Source organism: Zootoca vivipara, chromosome 4 (genome assembly GCF_965207765.1).
Source record: "Zootoca vivipara chromosome 4, rZooViv2.hap1.1, whole genome shotgun sequence".
NCBI lineage: Eukaryota > Metazoa > Chordata > Lepidosauria > Squamata > Lacertidae > Zootoca > Zootoca vivipara.
Window position 1 is genome coordinate 35,432,110 of NC_142587.1, and position 22,184 is coordinate 35,454,293.

Genomic DNA, 22,184 nt, shown 5'->3' on the forward strand with positions numbered 1-22,184 from the left:
AATTATCCAAGCATTGGCAGTCCTTCTTCATCCCACTCTCAAATGTGACTGCTCCAAAGACTGCTTGCCATGCAACCAATTATGGTCAGGGTTTGCCAAATGTGTCTTCCTCTTAGCACGGTTCTCCCTTTTGTCCTGAGTTTGAGCATCTTCAAAGTCCAGTACACCTTTGGTAAAGGCTATTCAGCTTGCAGGCTAGTGTTTCCCAATTGTCAGTGTTTATACTACATTATTTTAGATTTGCCTTTAGAGAGTCTTTAAACCTCTTTTGTTGACCACCAGCAGTATGCTTTCCATTTTTAAGTTCAGAATGGTTGCTTGCTTTGGAAGACGATAATCAGGCATCTGAATAACATGACCAGTCCAATGAAGTTGATGTTGAAGAATGATTGCTTCAACACTGGTGATCTTTTCTTCTTCCAGTGCACTGGCATTAATTTCCTTGTCTTTCCAAGTGATATGTAAAAAAATTCGGAGGCACCTGTACTCAAATGCTCTATGTTTTTTCATGAAAGTGAATATACCATACATTTAGTATAAGACTGTGAATATTATTGCTTTTGGGATGTCACAGACATATAAGTAATAGTTGTAAAACTTGAAGCACATATATTAAGTATGTGCATTTAAGTAACACATTTATCACTGATATTCAAGTGATAAATTTTATGCTATGTTGTTTATTTTAACCTAGCTTCCAGTAATCTTATTGTGTAGCTTCTGTTAACATGCATAACATCCTTAAAAGACACCCATTAGATTTGCTATCTCTCAGAATAAGCAAAAGCTCTCTTACAAGTGTAATCCTAATGACCTTCACTCAGAAGATGCCCACTTCAGCAGCCAATTAGCTTTCAGACAACCTAGTCCATCCCATTTTGCTAGGGTATCAAACTATACTGAGGGCATAAAAGGCAAGGTCACTTTTACTTTTATGCAACACACACATATACAAAGCACCAGCTGACAGACCAGACAGTGGCATTTCAGCAGAAGAGACACTCTGGTACAACTGATGATTTATGAAATGCCTGTGGGAAAAGAAAGGACTGAAAGGGTACAGGATGTGAAAGATTAGATCCATCATTGCTTTGGGACATCCAATATAAATAGTAATAGTAAGAGCCAGTGTGGTGTAGTGGTTAAAATCGGTACTTGTAATCTGGTGAACTGGGTTTGCCTCTCCGCTCCTCCACATGCAGCTGCTAGGTGACCTTGGGCTAGTCACATTTCTCAGCCTCACTCACCTCACAGAGTGTTTGTTGTGGGGGAGGAAGGCAAAGGAGAATGTTAGAATGTTAGCCGCTTTGAGACTCCTTCAGGTAGTGATAAAGTGGGATATCAAATCTAAACTCTTCTTCTTCTTCTTCTTCTTCTTCTTCTCCTTCTCCTTCTCCTTCTCCTTCTCCTTCTCCTTCTCCTTCTTCTCCTTCTTCTTCTTCTTTCTGTCAAGCTTTCATTTGTCCAGTCATCTCGATGTGTACAGATTTCATGGAAATACAACCCTTTGGAATGTCTTTCTTCTTTATGCTGCAACACTGTAGTCATCGCTCTAGTTTTTTTTAAAAGAGGCAGTCGCAGCACTAGAAGAAAGTGCTTTCCCTATTCTTTGTTCCATGCATTTATTAAGAAAGCAGTGATTTAATTTGAGACATTTGAGAGTAGGCATTCTTGGACACCTGAAAGGGCCCACAGCCATACAGGATGCCCACTGTTGACTCTCAGAACCTTCATTTGCAAAAGTAAGGAGATGGAGAGGGATCCTCTTGCTCTTCTCTGGGCAACCGTCAGTGATAGTGGGATGGATCTTGGCCCACTGGGGGAATCTTGGCCAAGGTCACCCAAACCTGAAGCCAACACTGCATATATACGGTATATGAAATCTATTATACTGGCCCTGGGGTGCAAGCCCCGAGTGCATAATTTGCATCCAATATACTTCTGAGCATCTTCAGACTTTTAATATACCATACGCTTCAATCAAAACATGCTCCAGATTGAGTTAATTCTCTGTAAACAGTTGTAAATGTTGTGATTCACACCATGCCAAAACTTTAGCTTTGTTTCCGCCCTGTGAGTAAATATGAGATATTTGAGAATTTAATGAATGGAAACATGTTTGGTTTGCTTATAACTTCGACTCCTACCTTCTCTGCCAACAAATAGAATGCTCTACTCTCTTATTGACTGCATGAAGCAATTTGTTATGTAATGAATTGCATGGGGCTTATGCATGTGTATGGAGGGGGTTTTTTAAGCCAAAATGAGCCCTATAATCAGGAATATGAAGGGAAGACATAGTCAATATTTTAAAATGTACACCTCAAATGTATCCTATGAATGGGACAGATGCATCTCTGGAAACACTTGAATTATACTGATCAAAAAGAGTCAGGCTTGACTAACAGTCCCTACAAATTCCAAGACACCTCCTAGCTACCTATTTATTGAGCGGCCATCCTGATTTTCTTACAGAGAAGTTAGATTATATTTGGACTTTATTGAGCATTCATTCTCATTTGTTTGAGAGGTGGTTATACATTCATCTTGATTTGCTTGTGGGATGTTTACACATCTTCCTATCAATCAATCTCTTTATTATCAGTCTTTATACAAAGAAAGTTTGTATAAATGCATAAATAACACCAAGCAAAACAAAATAGAGAGCCATAACAATAAAATGGCTAATAACTGTATTATACTATAGAATTCCAGAAATATAAAACTAAAATTACAAGTTTGCTAAAACTAGTCCTTGGTGGGTTGTGGGTTTTTTTTTTTTTTTTTTTTTTTTTTTACATGCAGCAGCACAATATTTAGCTACTCGGGAAGAAATGAATATGCTCTGATGTGAAAGGAACAACAACAAACAAACAAATAAAAACCCACAAAATGCATCTGGGGATTTCCATAAAAATGGTTCAATAAAAATCTTATGTATATCATGATAAAAAAGAGCAATAGATAAGGACATGAGTTGTGGATTCTATGTCTCCAGAGGCACAGGTACATTTGCATTGATAATAGGGGAATTTGGGGGAGGGACTTCGCTCCAGAACTGCTGACATCTTCCCATTAGTCATTCATCAGTCCCACACTTTTGACCGCATTCCCTTTCACTTTACAAACTGGAAAATGTCTGGAGTTTTTTTGCTGATTTTTTTTCAAAGTGGACTTGTTTAATCCACTTGAAATGTGCAAATCGAGAGTTCTTGTTGCATCTGAATCCCATAATCATAGCTGCCAAGTTATCCCTTTTTTTAAGGGATTTTCCATTATGCTGAATAGGCTTCCTCGCGAGAAAAGGCAAAACTTGGCAGCTATGCCCATAATCCTGATAGACTGGAGGCGACCTAACTTGGTGCATGAAACTCAGGTTTGCTTTAATGTAATGTGATGACTGGTCCTAACACTCTTGGCGCAATGGTATCTGTGATCATTATTTGTCAAGAAATGGAATTGCATAGTTAGAACTCCTTTTCAGGCAGGCAGCTTGTGGGTTCTGCTCCCTGATTTTGAAATGCTTTCTCATTCAGAATTATTGATGGACATGACCTGATGCCCTTGCTTCGAGGTATTGCTCTCCGATCCAAGCATGAATTTCTCTTCCATTACTGTAATGCATATTTAAATGCAGTTCGCTGGCATCCAGGAAACAGTAAGTAAAATTGTCTGCTCCCATTTTAAATATTTTATGCAATTTTTATTGCAACTTGAAAAGAATGGGGGGCGGGAGAGAAGGAAGGCCTTGGGCTATGGTTACAAATAAATTGCTTGAAGTGCCTAACCCTTCTCCTTATTTCCTTTATCTCTGCTATTCTTTTATCTGAGTGAAAAAGCCGGTTTCTGTAAAGGAAACAATTTGGTATTGGATAATTAATTCCATGCAGTATAACAAAGTTTAACATTGTCACTGTGCTAAAGCCTCTGGTATCAGAATAAATTTTAAAACTTGGGGCAGAGTCTGTTACATGGGAATACGGGAAGCCGCCCTATGCCACCTCAGCATCTCCACCTGGAGATTTTGGTTCCTTTTGTAGTATATCCCTAGGCTCACTAGGTGTGATATACTTTTTAGTCCCGTTTATTTTGACCTCTGCCTTTCAACCCAGAGACTTCCACGGCTAACAACAAAGCAAAAAAGCAGCAGCAGCAAATAAAAAAGGGGTAAAACCTAATCATAGTTAAAAACTTTAAATTACAATGAGATAAAAGCAAAAACAGCAGAGCAGCAAAACAATAGCCATAAATGCAGAAGACTATAATGACAATAACAACTGTAAGAGCAATCGAAGCACAAGGCAGCATATAAAATACCATGCATTAAAAGAGAATGGGATTTAATTTCAGCTGGCAGCCAACATGGTGAGCACCAGCTGGATGTTCCTGGGCAGAGAATTAGATCCCCGGGTTCCACAACATTGAAAGGTCTATATTCAGTCAACATCTGCCTAACCACCAAAGGTGGGAGGATCCTCAGAAGACCCTGAGAAGATTATCATAAGAGGTGGACAGGTTTGCAAGTGATCCTTCACACACCTATCCCCAAACCATATACTAGGAATGCCTTCCACCAGCTTCGGATGGTAAGACAGCTACAGCTGGTTCTGGACTGATATAGCATCCAAGCTGGATTATTGCAATGTGTTCTATGTTGGGACGCCCTTGAGGTTAGTCTGGAAGCTGCAACTGGTGCGCAACTGGTGCAAAATATGGTGGCTTGACTGCTTGTTGAATCAGGATATCAACCCACCATTGAAATAGTTGCACTGCATGCCAATTAGCTAATGGGCTTAGTTCAATGTGCTATTTTTGCCACATATAAATCCCTATACAGTGGTACCTCCAGTTGCGGACAGGATCTGATCCGGAGCTCTGGTCAGATCCCGAGGTTTTTGCAACTGGAGGGACTGCTTCTGCGCACGCATGTGCAGCAAAACCGGGTTATACTTCTGGGTTTGCCGCTTACGTATCCTGAAGTTTACGACACCGGCTTGGGATCGGGATACCTGAAAGATAATCATGCCACTTATGTACTCAATCCATCACTACACTCTGCAGTTGAGGAGTTTAAGATGTCCATTCTGCACAATGTAGGAATTGTGCCTTTAGTGTTGTGGCACCAGCCTTTGGAATCCTTGTATTTCTGGTGCTAGCTGAAGACCTTTCTCATACAACAAGGCTGTTAACTCAAGTTCTTACCCATTCTGCATCTGTACTGTAATTTTTTAAAAGTTGTTCCTTATTGTTTTATTGCTTGTGTTTCGCTGCCCTGGGCTTCTTTGAGAAGGAGGGTGAGCTATGAAAGAAAGAAAGAAAGAAAGAAAGAAAGGGCTTGACAGTCAAAGCTAGCACATTGAACTGTGTCTAGAAAATGATGATGATGATGATGATGATATATTTTAATTACTGCTTAAGCCAAAGTGCTAGGCCACCATATTCTCACCCAGTTGGTTTGACTGCATTGTACATAAGTCTTGAATGCCCATCCTCTGTGCAAAGCATTTCAATAATCATCTGGATATTGCCAGGGTGTTGATAATTGTGGCAACCCTACTTCTGCCCAGGGGGGACTGCAGCTGGTGTTTAAAAACTGTCGAAAACTACTTTGCACCAAAGGTGCCTGACTTCCAACATTAAGACCAGCTCTAACATAACATTCATGCTGCAAATTTGATCTTTATGGGGGACTGAAGCCCATCCAGAATACTACTGCCCAGGTCCATTGAACTATCTACTGTTGTCTGGGTTAATCACTCCCTCTCCAGTTTACTGCATTGTAGCATCTATATAAAGCTACCAAGAGGTGTCAGTCAGGGAATTTGGAACATGGTGTCCCCAATATGTGGATTACACTCAGTGCTGTCTTTCCATACTCTTTGCATATTTTTATACGCATCTGTTTGGCCGTCTGTTTGGCCACTGTGAGAACAGGATGGTGGATTAGATGGACCAGTGATGAGGGAGATGGCCTGTTCTAGATTGAGTTACATTCCCTTTATGCCAGTTAGGGTCTTCTTGATAATAGCACCACACCTGTGGGATCCTCTCCTCTTGAAAGTTTGGTTGTCACCCTCACTACTGAGTGTTCAACGGTATCTTAAGACATATCTCTTCACTCTATCCTTTGGAAGTATTTTAGGTCAGATATACCTATGTTGCCTTCTGCTCTAGTGGTTTAGACACTGCTTTACAGTAGTGATCAAGATTTAAACTTTTTTTTAAATGGATGTATAGTGTAACTGTATTTTGTAAACTACCCAGGAACCCTAAGAGTTGAAGTGTGGTTTAAGCCAGTGTGGTGTAGTGGTTAAGAGCAGTAGACTTGTAATCTGGTGAAACGGGTTCCCGTCTCTGCTCCTCCACATGCAGCTGCTGGGTGACCTTGGGCTAGTCACACTTCTCTGAAGTCTCTCAGCCCCATTCACCTCACAGAGTGTTTGTTGTGGGGGAGGAAGGGAAAGGAGAATGTTAGCCGCTTTGAGACTCCTTCGGGTAGTGATAAAGTGGGATATCAAATCCAAAACTCTTCTTCTCTTCTTTAAAAACTGAACAAATAAATGCATTATTGATCCTAGGCATCTGCTTAGCACTTCTATAGCCACACATGTGTTGGATGAAAAGGAGTGAGAGAGTTGTGCAAGCTTGGAAGTGAGATGTCATGAATATCAACAAGCATGCTAATGACATCTCACTCCAAATCCAAACTTGTCAGTAAGCAGAGTCAGGTCACCAGTTCTCACAAGTTCACAAAGACTAGAAGAGAGAAGGACAGGGACCTAGGACGAGGAAAATGATGGCAGGGTGTGTGTAGGGGTAGAGATTTAGCCTCTCATAAAGAACAGCTCCAGGATTCAATCATTCTTCTCCACTTCCCTTTTTGATTCCTCTGAATGGTTTCACCATAAGTATCATTTTCTGCATGAGAGAGAGAGAGAGAGAGAGAGAGAGAGAGAGAGAGAGAGAGAGAGAGAGAGAGAGAGAGAGAGAGTTCTTCAGACATCCTTCTGAGTTCAGTAATATGTTTCTAGGAAGAATGAGATGCTTCCTTTGAAAGGCCACAGTGGGGGGAAAAGCCTTTCCTTGGCCTCGTCTCAGGTCTTTTGGAAAGACATAGCAGATTTTCCCCCAGCATGTTCCCAAGTGCAGAACCTGCTATTCTTCACTCCTGTTGCATAGACTGCTTGAGTTTCTTCACACTGTGTAACAGATAGATGCCTGGCCGATTGCAGCCCTGATATTTTCACATTGCTTCATCTTGGGAGCAGAGGCAAGCGGTAAAACATTGTTCATGCCTCTTTCAAGCTGCTGGCCTCCAGAGAGAACTTGAGCGACTGGTCTCTTGTCCAGTACCTATCTTCATAAAAGAGAAAAAGCCTTTCCCCTGTGGACACAATAGAAAAATGTTCACAGAGAACATTCCCAAGATACCAAAAGGTCCTCCATGTGGGCTTATCTCCTTCCAGCACACTACGGTTATACAAAGAAAATATCTCTGCAGTTCTTTAGCTCCCTTATTCAGATGTGTGGTTGATTTTATCAGTGTGGGCATTCACAGAATTGCTCTTTGTGATGGTTTTGTTGTCATCTCTCTGCCTTTCCAGTTTTTCAGCTCCTCTGTACAACACCGCTCTCATGCTGCAAAATGCTGTTGGTAAATAATAAGAAAATCACAGCATAAAATTTTGGCCAAGGAAAGGCATTGCTTGCAAGTAAAGGCACTGAATAGATATGGTACCAAATCTGTTGTTGCTGTCAAAATGGCAGCCATGCACTTTGTTCTCCCACCCTCACTCTCTTTAAAAACTGAGCATCAATACATTGCCTTTCTGTTGGTTTTTGTTAGGGGTCATACATTTAGTGTCTCCTCTACTTTTGCCCCCACCTCTAAACACATTTACATCAAAGTAAACCTTACACTGATATCAGCGGATGTTACGTCCAGGTGAAGTGTGTTTAGAAACACATATCCTTAGCTTTCAAATGTGATGTACAAGTTTTAGTCATCGTTGTCTGTTTATTTCAGCACCATCTGTTTATTTGTATAATAAAAAAATTCCTTCAGTAGCACCTTAAAGACCAACTAAGTTTTTATTTTGGTATGAGCTTTCGTGTGCATGCACACTTCTTCAGATACCTTTATTTGTATGTTACATCCCTGAAAAATTGTGCCCCAAGTGGCTAACAGGCAGCATATCAAATGAAGTATAAGTATAAGTATAAAATAATAATAATAATAATAATAATAATAATAATAATAATAATTGTTGTTGTTTAGTCGTTTAGTCGTGTCCGACTCTTCGTGACCCCATGGACCATAATAATAATAATAATAATAAAGACCCATTGAACAGGACTTTCCCAGATAAGCATGTATAGAATTTCAGCCTTCAGGGTTTCTTTGTAACTTACCTAATGTGTGGTATGCATTCTGTATATGATAATGGTTTTGAAAATTATCCAAGCATCCTAGAAACATTTGACCCTCCTCAGTCTCCATTGATATGTAACTTTTAATTTACCCCCCCCCAAGTTTCTTTTCTTTTCTTTTTTGAAGTTAACTGTGAACACAGTGGACATTCTGGGCAACTTATCACTTTCATATATTACATCAAATTTCATGGTAAGCATTCAAAGGTGAGTGACAACACATACATCTCCCACCATATCTTGCTTTTAAGCTTGGTCATTTATCATATCTAATAATCACAGTATGTGTGTCATACCAAGCTTGCTTAGGATTCCTTTCACAGGGTACTGAGAACACATGTTCCTTAGACTACACTCATGTTCACCATGCATAAAGGTAAAGGTACCCCTGACCGTTAGGACGTCATGGACGACTCTGGGGTTGTGGCGCTCATCTCGCTTTACTGGCCGAGGGAGCCGGCGTACAGTTTCCGGGTCATGTGGCCAGCATGACTAAGCCCCTTCTGGCGAACCAGAGCAGCACACGGAAACGCCGTTTACCTTCCCGCCAGAGCGGTACCTATTTATCTACTTGCACTTTGACATGCTTTCAAACTGCTAGGTGGGCAGGAGCTGGTTCCGAGCAACGGGAGCTCACCCTGTCGTGGGGATTTGAACCGCCGACCTTCTGATTGGCAAGCCCTAGGCTCAGAGGTTTCAACCACAGCGCCACCTGTTTCCAGCCATGCATAGGAGGTTGCTAATATCTGCACCGGTTTCTTCCCCAACCCACCCCGCCTGGATGATGCAGATGCTTTAGACTGTAACAGTTCAGAGCCACAACGGGAGAATTTCAGAGTTCCTATTAGAACAGTGCTGGGGCTAAGACTCTACCAAATAAGGAATATAATAATAAGTTGTTAGCGCAGATCTGCCTGAATGATTCAACTTGTTCTAAGATGAGAATGCTTCCCCCATTGTCATTGTTCTCACTTCGGGGCAGATTGCGCCATTGTTGTATATGCTGTGCTCACCGTGTATCAGAAACTCAGACAATCTTTTCCTCTTGTGGTATAATATAGGGTGCCCAAGGCTGTGTGCGCCTTTCCATTTGCAGTGCAAAGAAATAGTTTCTCTTAGTATGAAATTGTGCCTGCAGATCTTCAACATGCCGCTTTTAATCTAGATTGGTTTTAGATCCTGCCATCTACAACGGTGGCTGTGGTTACTTGATACGCATATGAAAACCCTCCCCTTGATTAAGTTCTCCACACCACTTCCTCCCTGCATGTGCCCCAGATGAATGAGGAATGAGGAAGGAAGTGGTAACTGCGACTGTGGTATACACCCACCGACAATGCCAATGGACTGTCTGTTCATCTATTTTCAAATATACCCACTAGGAATCAATCTGCATTGACATGTTATTTTTGGAACAAAACTAATTTTTTCTAACGTGCTTTTCAGGGGCATAAAATGTGTAACAGGTCCAGAGTGTGCGTGGACTAGGTAGAAGAAAAGATATTCTTGTACACTGAATGTGGAGTGTAATGTCATGTATAGCTTTTTCTTCTTCTTCCAAGTGCCTCAATGAAAGGAGAAACTGCATGTGGTAGGATTCTTCCCCCATACCTATTTTTTCAGCCCTTTTTTTTTTTGTAGCCGATCTTTTTCAAGGTCTGCATTTCCCTGTTCCCAGATGCGATTTTTATGTTATGGTTGAAAAAATTAAAATAAAGGAGTAGGGTTTTTAAAATACCATGAGCAAAAGCTCTGGAACTTTATTGGCCTATGAATCAGAGTTATTAAAAATGTATTGCTTTGACAACTTCATTACAAGGAGAGCAGTCACCCGATAAGGAGCAGATCTGTGGTTACGTGGGACATTTGCATCACTCAAACTCAGGGGATCGTTTAATGGCCATTTACAGAGTTGTAGTCATATTGGAGCAAATGAGTCTATACTAATGTGTATGGCCGCTGAATCTCATTTTCTAAGGTATTTTTTTCTCACTGAAGACAAACAAAGTTAACATAAGCAGATCTACCCAATAATTCCTTTGTGCCTTGTAAACATTCCTTGGAACTATGCATCAAAAAGATTTAATAAGTCTAACATTGGTTTAGTATTCATAAGAAAAGCATTATTGTAATGCTGATAAATGCCAAGACAATTGATTCATCAACAGCAGTATATCGGGGTTTATGTTACCTATCAAGATTCCTTTTCTATACTACAAACTTCTTTTTTATTAAGAAGAAATAAATATATTTCTCTTTTATAGCACATGCTTATATCCTTTTGGGGGGGGGGGACAAACAAGCAACACATATTTTTTTTAATAAAATCCAGCATAATGTAATCATTAGTGCCAAAACAAGTGGGAAGCCTTGGTTCAAATTCCTACTCAATCACAAAGCGCTCTCTCCCCCCCTTGATTTAGTTAAAAGAATTATACTCTGTGTTCCCCTTCCAGAAAGGAGTTGCTCAAAGTGGCTTAAGGACATAAATGGAAATGTAAAAACAACCCTAATTCCACCCAATAAAACACAAATTATCAAACTAAGAACAGCAGTGGAACACAGGAACACAAATTGCAGCATTCACAACCAGTACATTAAGCAGTAACAGAATCAAAAGTTTGTTTGAATAGGATTGAATAGGGCTTTTTTTCAGCTGCGACTCGCTGGAACTCTCAGGTGGGTGCCATTGCCATTATAAGACAACAAGTAAGGTGTGCACCTCTTTTTCTAGAAAAATAGCACTGGTTGTATCCAATGCTGTGCACAGTGGGACTTCAAATTCCTTTCCTTCCCCTGTTTTGGAGGGGTCATGTTATGGAGCTGATATGAACTGCCCTGAGACCTCCGGGTATAGGGCAGTATTTAAATTCATTCATTCAATCAATCAATCAATCAATCAAAATATGGAGTGTGCACAAGGGGCTCAGGGGGATAGGAGAGAAAGTGGACATTCCAACCAAAGTGGAACCACATCAGTGAAGCCATCTAGGAAGCCCAGGACCTCCATATACACTGCCCTAGGCTTGCTCCCCAGGGAGATCACTTCGGTGCTGCTAATGCAGCGGTTTGACTTCTCCCCTGGAGGCACACTCCATTGTCTCTCAAGACAGATGGATGCCAACACAACTGGGGAATGCTCCCTGTTGTTATTAGATAGATAGCAATGCCATCTCTCTCTCTGTGTGTAATCAATATTATGTGATTTCCACAATCAGGACATAGCTGACTTCCTATGATAAACGGAAGGTTGTCAGGTTTGGTTGTCTCTCTAATTTTGTGTTATGCCATGTTCTCCCTGGCAGCAATTTTGGGTTATACCATGCCTCCATAGCAGCTTAGCTTAGGCCACACACCACATGGCAACCATTTTGGGACTCCCTCCCTCAAAACCTTCTGCCAAAACTTGAAATATTCTCACTGGTCCAAAACGCTTAGTGAGCCCTGGCATACCAGGTGACACCATAAAGAAAGACTTCTCATGCATTGCCACCAACTGTGCCTTACAAGGCAAAGGCACACACGAGTGGGGCGTAACAGCTTATCTTAAATGACAGATTCCTTGAAGGGGAGCGAGTACTTCAAGTTCTTTGGCCTCAATCTATATAGATTGTATAGAGACATACGCATGCCCGTGTGGTTGAAAAATATTCAGCCCATACACTATAGCTAGCCATGTTATCTGTCTTTGATTACCAGCAGTCACTGTTAGAATATCGGGGTAATTGCTAGTAGTACTACCGGTAGTTGCAGTAAGCTGATAAATTCCCACTTCTGTCTAGTCCAGTTCAGTCCTTCCGGCTGACTTTTCACCTTGATTGCAAAAACACAGTTATCAGAGCATACTTTTGCTTCCTTGAACTTTATCTAATTTTTTTGGTCCTTCAAATGCAAGAGTAAGAAACAAGGAAGCAGTACATTTGATTCACAAAAAAATAGATGAAGTTCTAAGCATATGATATACCAAACGGTTGTTAATTGTACTCGCTGTCATCTGGCAAATGAATGCTACAGTAGTTTCATATGTGAAATGTCAAATGTATTCATTATGCTTACATTACTACACAACACAGCAGAACGGTGCAAGAGGCTTCTCAGAATGGATATTGCCTCTCTCTCTTTTTTTGTTTCAGTTTTCATTAATCTCTTTTAGAGAAGCAACTTCTCTCCCCCACCCCCGACTCCCCCAGCTCATGATACGCTATAGCACAACCTAAACTACGGTAGTGGAATTGCATGTGAACCCTCTGCTGTTTAGATGAACAGGATTGTTGCTACACTGATCCTGGGCCACTGGGGATGAAGCACACAAACTATAGAGCTTATCTGCTTTTCAGGTGTCAGTTAGGGCTGCACATGTAGCCAGACAAAGAAAAGGGAAAAGACTATGGACTTTCCATTCCACTTCTGGATCTTTTGCATGAGTGAGAACAACAGAACCCTTGGTTTTTAAGTATTGGAGCAGAAAATTTCTGTTGACGTGAGTTGTTCCTGTATGGTAGCACATTGTTTAGGTATGTCCTCTGGCTGTGTTCTTCCTGGAAGTACCTGCAGAATGCAGGCATGTTTCATTTGCAATAGTATAATGATACTCCAGACTGTGTAAATTCACATTCCCCTTCAAAGTTGCCATCTGGATAGGAGCTTCCAGGAGATGTTTTTCTCCTGGGTAGCTACAGACTGACTTTGCAGCTGCCCTGGAAAAGCTAACCAGGAAGGTGTTCAGACTTCCCAGTGTCTGTTCCACATGGCCAAGAGACCATATCTATAATTTACAATATGGAAATGGCCTGAGATACTCCCACTGTGCCATGCTGTTCCTCAACAATTAGAAACAAGTCAGAATAATGAAGGTGGAGATGTACCTCAATAATATGAAGAGGATCTAACACACTGGAGAAACAAAGTGGAACATATTATATAGAACCTGGCAGGGTTGTTGATGGCAGCCATACAGCAGTGCTTTAAAATTCATTTATTAGTGATATTTACTGAGGCACTGAATGGGTTCTGAATTAAAACAGCATAATTAATTGATTAAAGTTTCACGCAGTGGGGAAGTGTGTTAGAGCTAAATACTGTTTCTAGCATCAGTTTGAATTAAAACCACCCTGAGCTAAAACTATCCAGAGCTAAATTAGGAATGTCTGTGAGGAGAGAGAAATGTTGACAGGTCTGAATTATCATATATCAACACAGATGTTTAAAGGAGGTTGATTCAATTTTTTTTTAAAGGGAAAAGAAAAACACTGGCACTGTAAAATATTTTTGTGAAATCTTTTTTCTTTCTAAGTGCAGCCTGTTGAATTATAGATTTACATAATAGAGTTTAAAATAAAGTAAGTCATTCACAGGCATTTGTTGCAAACCAGAACGGACAACAAACATAATTAATAACTGTGTAAATTATTTATTTTACACTATTAATTATATCATTGTTACATTATTACTTGAACAATTTATATACCACTTTCCTCTCGGAGTTCCCCAGGAACAATATGCTGGTATGTTAAATGCAGCGCCTTATTAACAGCAGAGTTCAGTTCAGGCATTTGAGATGCAGATATTTACAAGTGGAAATCTCCCACTCGTTCCTCTTTCACAGTACAGATACGTTTAGCCTGACATATTGCTCTGTGCACAGTTCTTCCCTAATTATCTGAATTAACTCTATTAGTACCATTTTTAAACTTAAAGTGCAGTAGACCTGGTGCACTTTTCCGAAATATATTTAATATTTTTGCTATAAAACCTTATCTAATACCTAAATACTTTTCTATATAAAAGGAGAAATTTACATGCTGATGAATTTTGATGTATATATTTTTTAAAAAAATTGCTGCAAAAAATGTGGAGAACTGAATCTAGATTTAGAAAGCTGAAAAAATAAAATTCTTAGATTCAGCCACGACTGCTTCCAAAAATAGATTTGTGCACAATCCACTTTTGTGAACAGGGGATGGATGAATATCTTCTCCATGCTCTAACAGTTGAATTAAACAGGGTTTTAGTTAAACCTATAAATTCTTCCCAAGCCTCAAATCTACTGATTTGGAACTTACGAGATACTAAATTAACCAAAATGGCTTTTAGTTGCTATATTGGCCGGGTGGGTTTTTCTAAAAGTGCTGCAGGAATTCATGGAGATGAGGAAGTCCACTTCAAGCATTTATGAGATTAAAGTGAAATGAAAGAACTCTGCCAATAAAATGTAAGCACCACTGTCTTCCACAATAAAAGGGAAAGAAATATAGTAACCTGAAAGCTTTATTAGAAATCCCCATCCATCAAGGCAGAGAACTGCAAGTGGGATTTACCAAGAAAATAATAGTAACCCTTTGAAAATGTATAGTGCATTTTATTTACATGCAGTTTTAATAAACTAGTAGAACATAACTAACAGTGGGGATGGGGGCAGAGAAGGCTGTCCAAGGAATGGTTTCTTGCATGTAAATTTTCATTTTTGGGGTGGTTTATGTTGAGAGTGTCAAGTTCAACTAAGTTTCAATCAGTATAGACCCATTGAAGTTACCAAACATGACTAAGTTCGGTCCATTCATGTCAGTGGGTCTACTCTGAAGTAACACTTAGTTGAATGCTGCTTAAGAATTGCAAAAAGGGACAGTGGCATTTAATGCCAGGCAATTCATTTAACCTATTGGAGTGGGTAAGTAGTAAAAAGTTAGGGAGAGGTTGTAGCTGAATGGCAGAGCACCTGCTTTGCCTCCTAATGGTCTCATGTTCAGAAATTAAAGCATCTTTCATGGCTTCAAATAATATTCATATACAGTATTAGGGAAATCATGGACATAAATGTTTATGTAAACTTATTTAGTGCAACATTATTGTCTAAAATAGAAGATTGACTGAATTACAGAATGTCTGGATACACATTCAACAGCATAGTTAGTAAACTATGGAATGAAGAAACTTAAAGATTGTGTAATATCCCTTTACCACACCAAGAAACAAATGAGTCTTTGGGTGCCTGCTGTGTTTGCCTTCAGTTTCTTGAGTCATCTTGGTAGACCACAAACTTGACCATAGCTGCCAAGTTTTCCCTTTTCTCGCGAGGAAGCCTATTCAGCATAAGGGAAAATCCCTTTAAAAAATGGATAACTTGGCAGCTATGAACTTGACATGAGTCAGCAGTGTGATGAAGCAGCTAAAAAAGCCAATGCAATTCTGGGCTGCATCAATAGGAGTATAGCATCTAGATCGAGGGAAGTAATAGTACCACTATATTCTGCTCTGGTCAGACCTCACCTGGAGTACTGTGTCCAGTTCTGGGCACCACAGTTCAAGAAGGATACTGACCAGCTGGAACGTGTCCAGAAGAGGGCAACCAAAATGGTCAAAGGCCTGGAAACGATGCCTTATGAGGAACGGCTTAGGGAGCTGGGTATGTTTAGCCTAGAGAAGAGAAGGTTAAGGGGTGATATGATAGCCATGTTCAAATACAGTGGTACCTCTACTTACGAATGTTTCTACTTACGAATGGAGCTCTATCCGCCATCTTGGATGCGGTTTAGATAGGATTTTTTCTACTTACGAATTTTTAGGTAGGGTTGCTTCTACTTACGAATTTTTTCTCCCAATGCATTCCTATGGTATTCGACTTACAATTTTTTTTGACTTACAAATGTGCATTCGGAACGCATTAAATTTGTAAGTAGAGGTACCACTGTATATAAAAGGATGTCATATAGAGGAGGGAGAAAGGTTGTTTTCTGCTGTTCCAGAGAAGTGGACAGGGAGCAATGGATTCAAACTACAAGAAAGAAGATTCCAGCTAAACATTAGGAAGAACTTCCTGACAGTAAGAGCTGTTCGACAGTGGAATTTGCTGCCAAGGAGTGTGGTGGAGACTCCTTCTTTGGAGGTCTTTAAGCGGAGGCTTGACAGCCATATGTCAAGAATGCTTTGATGGTGTTTCCTGCTTGGCAGGGGGTTGGACTGGATGGCCCTTGAGGTCTCTTCCAACTCTATGATTCTATCTGGGCACCACTCATTCTACATTTGGGTTCCAAAGAACATTCACAAACCAGAACACTCACTTCCAGGTTTGCGGCGTTTGGGAGCCAAAACATTCGACTTGCAAGGCTTTCGTCAATCAAGGTATGACTATACAGAGATTTAATGGCTGAAGGTTTGGCACTGGACCAGGGCCGTCTTAAGCATGCCCGGCGCCCTGGCGCCGTGGTGCGATGGATCCCTCCGGCGCCCCCCCCCCTGGGGCAGCCTGAGTCGCGCCTCTCAGGGAGCGCAGCGGCGCCCCTGGTGGCCTGGCGCCCCGCGCCACCGGGGGCAGGCCTAGAGCCGGCCCTGCACTGGACTTAAAAGACTCTTTCTATCTCTCTCTGTGTGTTTGTTCTGTGAAGATCTATGCCAGTGTAACATTATATCATTGGAAGTTCCTTATTTCTGAATGTCTGGTTATCCCATGGGCTATTTTGAGATAAACGAGTTCCAAAGCTTTTGTTCCATCTCCACAGGCATGTCTGGTCAATATTTTTTCTTAGAAACATGCTCTTCTCTTGTTTTCTTATCTTTTTGAATTCTTTCCTTGACCCCATAGGAGCTTAGTTGTATTTTTCCTCTACATGAGAGATGAGGACCCGTAGCCCTCCAAATGTTGCAATCCAGCTCCCATCAGCTCCAGCCAGCATGACAAAGAGTCAGGGATTATGGGAGTTGTAGTACAACAGCATCTGGGGGACCACAGGTTACCCATCTATGCTCTGGACCTTGTCCTCAGCCTTAACCTTGTCTAGAAAACAGAAAAGTTAGCATAAGTATCAGAAAACCCAGGCGTGACCCTGACTGTCAGAACAGCTAAAAGAGGCAAAGCAAATGGGAGTGAAGCTCAGCTAAGATTCCTTATTATGCTTTTTAATTTTTCCATTTAATGGCCACCGTGAAGCAGGCATGGAGGAATTTGTGTGACACATTTTGGATATTTGACTTGGTAACTGTGAAATTACATAACTGTCAAAGGGGAGGAGAGCATTTCTAGTTAAGCAGATATTGTCAAACTGCTGAGATGGAGTCTAAGAAAAATTTCCTCTAATCAACTGATGCATACTTCTTCTCACGCTATTTTCTGTGGAAATGTGTTTCTCTTGACAAGCATGAAAAGCTGTCATATGATAGTTTATTGACTTTGCTCTGTGTTATCAGAGGCATTGCAATTGTTCAGCCTTGAGGAAGACTTATGTATATCCTGGTGCATTCTGGTCTTATTTGACTGCTGGCCATCTTCCCTCTGTTTCAGAAAAGTAGCCTACCTAAAAATAATTAAATTGTAGTTGAATTATATGGATGCCGGTTATATTTAAAAAAAATGGCAGACCTCAAATAAATGTATTTTTTTCTCCACACTAATACTGTTTATTACCATCTTCAACTTCAAACAAGCAAATGAACATAAGACATTTTCCTGCTTTCCATTTTCTGGTCTGTGGATGCTGAATATCATGTGTGAATACTATTAATGAGTGATGAGAGAAGTGGATAGGGTAGACCCAGAAAATTTTGCTGACATCCCACAGGTTAGAGCAAGCCTGGTTTTGTTTTGTTTTTTCTTTCCTGAAAGCCTGCCTAAGGCTGCAGTCCTAACACAATTGCCTGGGAGTAGGCCCCATTGAACTGAATAGGACTTATTTCTGAGTAATGTGGCTAGGATTGTGTAGTCAGTTTGCAACTATTCATTTAAAGGGGTGCTCAATGAAGTAGTAGAAGTAGAAGAGTTTGGATTTGATATCCCGCTTTATCACTACCCGAAGGAGTCTCAAAGCGGCTAACGTTCTCCTTTCCCTTCTTCTCCCACAACAAACACTCTGTGAGGTGAGTGGGGCTGAGAGACTTCAGAGAAGTGTGACTAGCCCAAGGTCACCCAGCAGCTGCATGTGGAGGAGCGGGAAAGCGAACCTGGTTTGCCAGATTACGAGTCCACTGCTCTTAACCACTACACCACACTGGTCATTCATTATATTGGTCATTCCACTAAACTAGCATCCAGCTACTACAAATGAAGTAGTTCCATTTGTACAAGGATTTCCATTTGTGCAAGAGAGCTTCCCCTCCCTTTCCTCTCTCTGTGCAGCCCTGCACCCTCCCCAGATTTTCTCTGGAAAAAAGCAAACACTTTTAGGGAGCACACAGGGAAACAAGTGTGCCAGCTTGCACCCACCATTGAAGGGGTCGGGCTGTATGCATGCCATGACATCACTCGTGCACGCTGCGTGGCATCCTGACATGTCGTGTGCACAACCGCCGTGAAATTTTACGGGGGCACTGGTCCCCTTCTTGAAAATTTGGGAGGCATGGTCCCCCGCCCCACTAGAGGGCACCTTCAGGGATTGGAGAGGAAGGGACACTCTTTAGCACATCCATAAGTCCTCAAACTAATGGAACTACTTTACTGTTTGTTGTATATGCAAATTTGTGTCATCAGCCTTCGGCCCCAAGTCTTTGGCTTGACATGCTGGTTTAAGACACTGATGCACCTGATGCCATTTTCAAAACAGAGAACATTATTCTATTTCTTTCTTGCAGACTGCAGTGGCACACTAGGAAGGAAGTCTATGTGTTAAAATAGTTTGATTCTTCATTTACGATTGCAGATTTCATTAAATAATGGCATTGAACAATTCCAGTATCTAATGAAGCCTCACTCTTAACAGGAATTTACCAGAACAAAGGGATTATTAATTGCTGGAAGATTAATTCAATCCTAGCAATGATCCCCTGACACAATGAGATTATATACCAGCTGGGAGACGTACAGAGAGCAGCCTTCCTTTTAATGACCGGCCTTATAACAGTTCATCAAATTTACAGATTACAATTCTGACAGCTCTTTGTGTCTGACAGCGTATTATATTGGCCATTCCACTAAAGTAGCATACAGCTAATGCATTTTACTTTTCTGTAATGACGAGAAAGGCATCTATTAATGCTCTGTTGGTGTTGTCAAGCATCACCGCAGCATTTCACAATCACATAATGCAGTGGAGCATTATGACATTGCTGTGGAGCTGAAGTTTATTTCCCCCTCACACTCCTTGTCCAGGTCTTACGCTGTTTTGCTGCAGCTCCTTCCTAAACCAGTTTCTCTGGGCTTTTAGCATGCTTCTTATCTTCCCTCTTGAATCCCTCATGAAGCTTTATAGATTGATTGCTTGCTTCTTCCTTTGACTCCACTTACGGGCATGCTCAGCCTACTTTATAACTGTCTGGATTTTGAAGACAGTCCGAACTCTGGAGAAGAGAAAACTCTGAATATCACTGCTTGTCCTACACAACAGTACCTTTCAATGCATTGCCATCTCTCTCTCATTGACTATCTAGATGTTTTAATGGTTTTTAGCGAATGCTGTACAAATGACAGGTTGAGAAGCAGCATGAATTGCCATGCAGTGAAGGATTCTCCAGCACACACACCCCACTCATACCTTTTGAGTTGGCATAAAGGGGGGTAACACAGGACTGAGCCTTGAATCAGCTCCTTGAAAAGGAACAGGCTCGCTTGGCATAGGAAGATAGGCAGAAGGGGGTTACCTTTTATTTGTAAATAGGCTGTTTTCGAACCTAATTACAGTGGGAGAAGGTTTCTAGTGGAGGGTTTAATGGGGCACATTAAGCCTTCCCTTCCCAACTCCAAAATTTCCCCAATTAGGCTTGCAAAAGCCTTCCTATATGGCTTCCCCCCACCACACACTCCAAGACTAAAATCTGCACAGGGGCAGAAAAAGGAGCTGGTGCTCTGGAGAGGCATGAGTGCTGCATTGGCCCCAAGGGGCTATCAGTTCCCCACCCCTTCCCTAAGACGACCGCTATTGTCAAAGCTGACCACACTGACAGTCCTGTTTTAGGATTTAGGGTCCACCTTCCCCACCTAACCATCTAATAAGTGAGCATTGTTTTTGAAGTTTACAACACCAATCATTTACTGTGTTTCTCATATTATAAGACACGTCTTATATTTATTTTTTCCTCAAAAAACACACACTATGGCTTATTTTCAAGGGATGTCTTATTTTTTTCCTCCTCCTCCTCCTCCTCCTCCTCCTCCTCCTCCTCCTCCTCCTCCTCCTCCTCCTCCTGTGGCCGGCATTGCTGCTGCGCCTATCACTATGTCTTATTTTCGGGGTATGGCTTATATTCCTTGAATGCTTAAAAATCCTGCTATGGCTTATTTTATGGGTATGTCTTAAAATATGAGAAACAGGGTATTTGGCATTCCATTGCATGAGAGGGTCGCTGTTTCTGGACCACTGTCTGTTTCATAGAATCATAGAGTTGGAAGAGACCACAAGGGCCATCCAGTCCAACGCCCTGCCAAGCCGGAAACACCATCAAAGCATGCCTGACAGATGGCTGTCAAGCCTCCGCTTAAAGACCTCCAAAGAAGGAGACTCCACCACACTCCTTGGCAGCAAGTTCCACTGCCGAACAGCTCTTACTGTCAGGAAGTTCTTCCTAGTGTTTAGGTGGAATCTTCTTTCTTGTAGCTTGAATCCATTGCTCCGTGTCCACTTCTCTGGAGCAGCAGAAAACAACCTTTCACCCTCTTCTATATGACATCCTTTTATATATTTGAACATGGCTATCATATCACCCCTTAACCTTCTCTTCTCCAGGCTAAACATACCCAGCTCCCTAAGTCGTTCCTCATAAGGCATTGTTTCCAGGCCTTTGACCATTATGGTTGCCCTCCTCTGGACATGTTTCACCTTAGTACCAACTTCCTAGTGTCTGCATGGGCAGGAATACAAAAAATTACCCAGTTGTCCTTCTTAGCATAGTTTGAAAGGCACAAAGCAGCCCCTAAACACACTTTTCTCTGTAGACATTTAGTTCCTCTGCCTCCTGCTATTCTGAAAGTCTATTGAACAAAGAAAGAACGTGAATTAATATGTGGGAAATAGTCTATCTCGATGGCCTAGTATGCTTACATTTGTTCCAGCAAGGCAACAAGTGAAACCTTGTTAATGCCCCTTAGGATTTTAAAAGTGTGATTTATTGTCTGCACAGGCAATTCAGTCTCAGAGATCCTCTGCGTTTTCAGCTTTCCGAGCTGCGCCCAGGGCTTTTTGTTCCCTCATCTCCGGTAGCCCTCTCACCCACAAGACCTTGATTATTGAGTGTAAGTGCAGAGCGAGTCAACGAAAAATTTCCAAGCTCTGTCAGCTTGCCTCTGAGTAACTTTCCCATAGCTTATCTTGAGAGCAATGATGTATGATAGAAAAATGTCTCATGTGGAATTAACTCTTGAAATACATTCACTGCGAGTATTCTGAGCTCACATTTTCATTTGATTAAAAAAAGAAGAAGGCAGTTTGGAAACCTAATGTTAAAACCAGCTCCAGCTTAATCCACTTCATCTGTGGGGAAAGGGGGAGTCGTGGTGTTGTGATGTTCCCAGTTGTATAAATAGTTTAAGGCCACAGCTTAAAAAAATGCACTTGTTTTCATTTTTGATATAAATATACAAAAAAAAATCCATCTAAAATGCCTCAAGTACAACAAAAACATATTAAAATAACAATAGATTAACTGCCCTGGGAAGTCAAAACCATATTCACCTGATGCTAAAAAGATAGTAATGTTGGCACCAGACACAGTTCTTTGGGGAGGAAGTTTCATAAATAGAACGAAGCCATTCTCTTTCTAGTCACCATCCTCTCAAGTGGTAGGAGCACCTGAAGGAAACTCCCAATTGAACTCCCAATTTCCTATTTCCTTTTCTC

The 22,184-nt window shown here is 41.1% G+C and overlaps 1 protein-coding gene across 6 annotated transcripts in view; it reads left to right on the plus strand.

Annotated features, from left to right (window-relative positions):
• STS (steroid sulfatase) overlaps positions 1-22,184 on the plus strand; it is a 213,594-nt gene that overhangs the window by 186,185 nt on the left and 5,225 nt on the right. For all 6 annotated transcript variants that reach the window (XM_088667707.1, XM_088667706.1, XM_035116354.3 and 3 more), the window contains one exon: positions 3,537-3,658. In XM_088667707.1, the coding sequence (XP_088523833.1) occupies positions 3,537-3,658 (122 nt within the window). The remainder of the gene's footprint in view (positions 1-3,536; positions 3,659-22,184) is intronic.